We start from the raw sequence: 2,273 nt of genomic DNA, 5'->3' as shown, positions 1-2,273 counted from the left end.
GGGGGGCGGCCCTCGTGCCCCGGCGGGCGCTGGCCGTCATGGGCTGCGAGGTGCTGCGAGTCCTGCAGCTGAGCGACACGGCCATCGTGCCCATCAGCTACCACGTACCCCGCAAGGTGAGGGGTCCTGCGGGAGGGGCCGGGAGGGCCTGGGGTGGGGGACCTCGAGCTCACCAGCCTGCCCCTGTCTGCCGCCAGACCGTGGAGTTCCACGAAGACCTGTTCCCGGACACCGCAGGCTGTGTGCCCGCCTCTGACCCCCATGCCTGGTGGGCGGGGAGCGACCAGCAGGTAAGGCCGGGGCCTGGCTGACAGCCCCTCCAGCCGTGACTGGCATTCAGCGGCCCAGTGTCCCCCCACTCCCTGGGGCCCCGCCTCTTCTGCCTCCACTGTGGACCTCTCCCCACAGGTGCAGAGGGTCAGCCTGCACCCCGCCCGCCGGGCCCACCCCAGCTTCACTTCCTGCCTGGCACCCCCTGCAGAGCTCACCCCTGCCACGGCCCAGCCCGCGGGGACGCCTGTGGGTGACGCAGACCCCAGCGTGAGTATCAGCAGGGGGCAGGGGGCAGGGGTCCAGGCGGGCCGCAGCGTGTGGCCTGCCCCACAGGTGTGAGAAACTCGAGAAGCAGAAGTGAAGAACCCCAGCGTTTTCAAAATCGTGCAAAACGCCTAGGAAGTGAGACTTTCACACACACACAAAAAATCTAAATTTCTAGCCTCTCTTGAACAATCCTGACCACTCTGGGCCCGCTTTTCCACAAAGTCAGGAGCCGGCAGCTGCCACCCGCTGCCCCGTGCGCTAAAGCTCGGCTCACCCCCGTGTTACCCCCTGCCCCACCAGTGATTGCGTCCCCAACCCCACATCCTGCAGTGGGGATTCCCGCCCACCCCAGTGTCCCAGGGTGATGACCCCAGACCCTGGCCGACCACCCACCCACAGGGGGCCCGCTGGCTGACCGGATGCTTCTCCCCTAGGAGGGCTTCTCCTCCACACCCAGCTCTCTGACCTCGCCCTCCACGCCCTCCAGCCTGGGGCCCTCGCTCACCAGCACCAGCGGCATCGGCACCAGCCCCAGCCAGCGGTCCCTGCAGAGCCTGCTGGGTGAGCGTGAGCCCCTAGCACGGGCGCCCTGGGCTATCCCCCACCCCAGCCACCCTCCTCTGCACCCCAGTCCTGACTCCCTTCCAGTACCAGTTACTTCCTTGTGGGGTGAAGTGAGTCTCGATGGCCTGTACTTTCTGAGATCTGGGCAGTTGTGTTGGCCAGACCAGCAGAGGCTGGGGTCCTTTGCCGAGGGGAGCAGGAGGCCCAGATTCAGGGCTCGCCCAGGCGCCCCTGCAGGACTTCCCAGGGTGGGCAGGCCGGGGACCCTCACCTCACGTGGCTCCGTGTCCCTGCTGCCCCCTGCACCCAGGCCCCAGTTCCAAGTTCCGGCACGCTCAGGGTAACGTCCTGCACCGAGACAGCCACATCACCAACCTCAAGGGGCTCAACCTCACGACGCCCGGCGAGAGCGACGGCTTCTGCGCCAACCAGCTGCGTGTGGCTGTGCCCCTGCTCAGCAGCGGGGGGCAGGTGGCCGTGCTGGAGGTGAGGGCCAGCCCCACCACTCAGTCCCCATGTCCCCCTGCAGGATGCTGAAGGCGTTGAGTGCCCACGCCAGCTCACCTTCTCTAGGCTCAAACCGTGTGCCAGGCACACCGCCCAGTATCCCATGCTGTGGGTGCCATTCTTATCCTCGTCTTACAGATGAGAGTGGTGAGGCACAGAGAAGATAAGTGACCCATGGGGTCACATGCCGTGTAAGTGTGGAGCTGGGAATCAAACCCAGGCCCCCTGAGCCCCGAGCCTGAGCTCCTCCCACCACTCCAGCCGCCCCCTCACTTCCTGGGGGCCTCACGGTCTGCACTTGGGGCTCAGAGCACAAGGTGGCTGAGCAGAGAGCTTGGGCATCACCCCGGGGGGTCGTCGGCTGCAGACAGTAAGGCCCAGACGTGCCACTTGCCCTGCAGCCACTGGGACTGGGCTCTCCTGCCTGTTACTGATGGGCCTCGGGGTGGGGGCACCTCCCACAGCTGCGGAAGCCTGGCCGTCTGCCCGACACTGCACTGCCCACGCTGCAGAATGGGGTGGCTGTGACCGATCTGGCCTGGGACCCCTTTGACCCCCACCGCCTCGCCGTGGGTAAAGAGGCTGGGCTGGGTGCTGGGCTTGAGGGAGGGTCCCGGGGCCCCAGATGGGCTTAAGGGAAGCCTGGGGGCCTTGGGCCAGCA

General features: G+C 66.9%; 1 protein-coding gene across 2 annotated transcripts in view; it reads left to right on the top strand.

Moving 5' to 3' along the window:
* The first annotated feature begins 6 nt into the window (after positions 1-6).
* Positions 7-2,273, top strand: part of LOC104988913 (coronin-7) — a 7,664-nt gene continuing 5,397 nt past the window's right edge. Inside the window, exons 1-6 of one of the 2 annotated variants that reach the window (XM_010840398.1) lie at positions 7-116; positions 198-290; positions 409-540; positions 975-1,101; positions 1,415-1,590; positions 2,076-2,184. In XM_010840398.1, coding sequence (XP_010838700.1) covers positions 39-116; positions 198-290; positions 409-540; positions 975-1,101; positions 1,415-1,590; positions 2,076-2,184 — 715 coding nt within the window. In that variant the 5' untranslated portion in view covers positions 7-38. The remainder of the gene's footprint in view (positions 117-197; positions 291-408; positions 541-974; positions 1,102-1,414; positions 1,591-2,075; positions 2,185-2,273) is intronic. The other variant, XM_010840399.1, reaches the window with a different exon arrangement.

The sequence above is a fragment of the Bison bison genome, unplaced genomic scaffold (genome assembly GCF_000754665.1).
Source record: "Bison bison bison isolate TAMUID 2011002044 unplaced genomic scaffold, Bison_UMD1.0 scf7180017864144, whole genome shotgun sequence".
NCBI classification, from domain to species: domain Eukaryota; kingdom Metazoa; phylum Chordata; class Mammalia; order Artiodactyla; family Bovidae; genus Bison; species Bison bison.
This window is presented reverse-complemented; position numbering and strand designations above follow the sequence as displayed.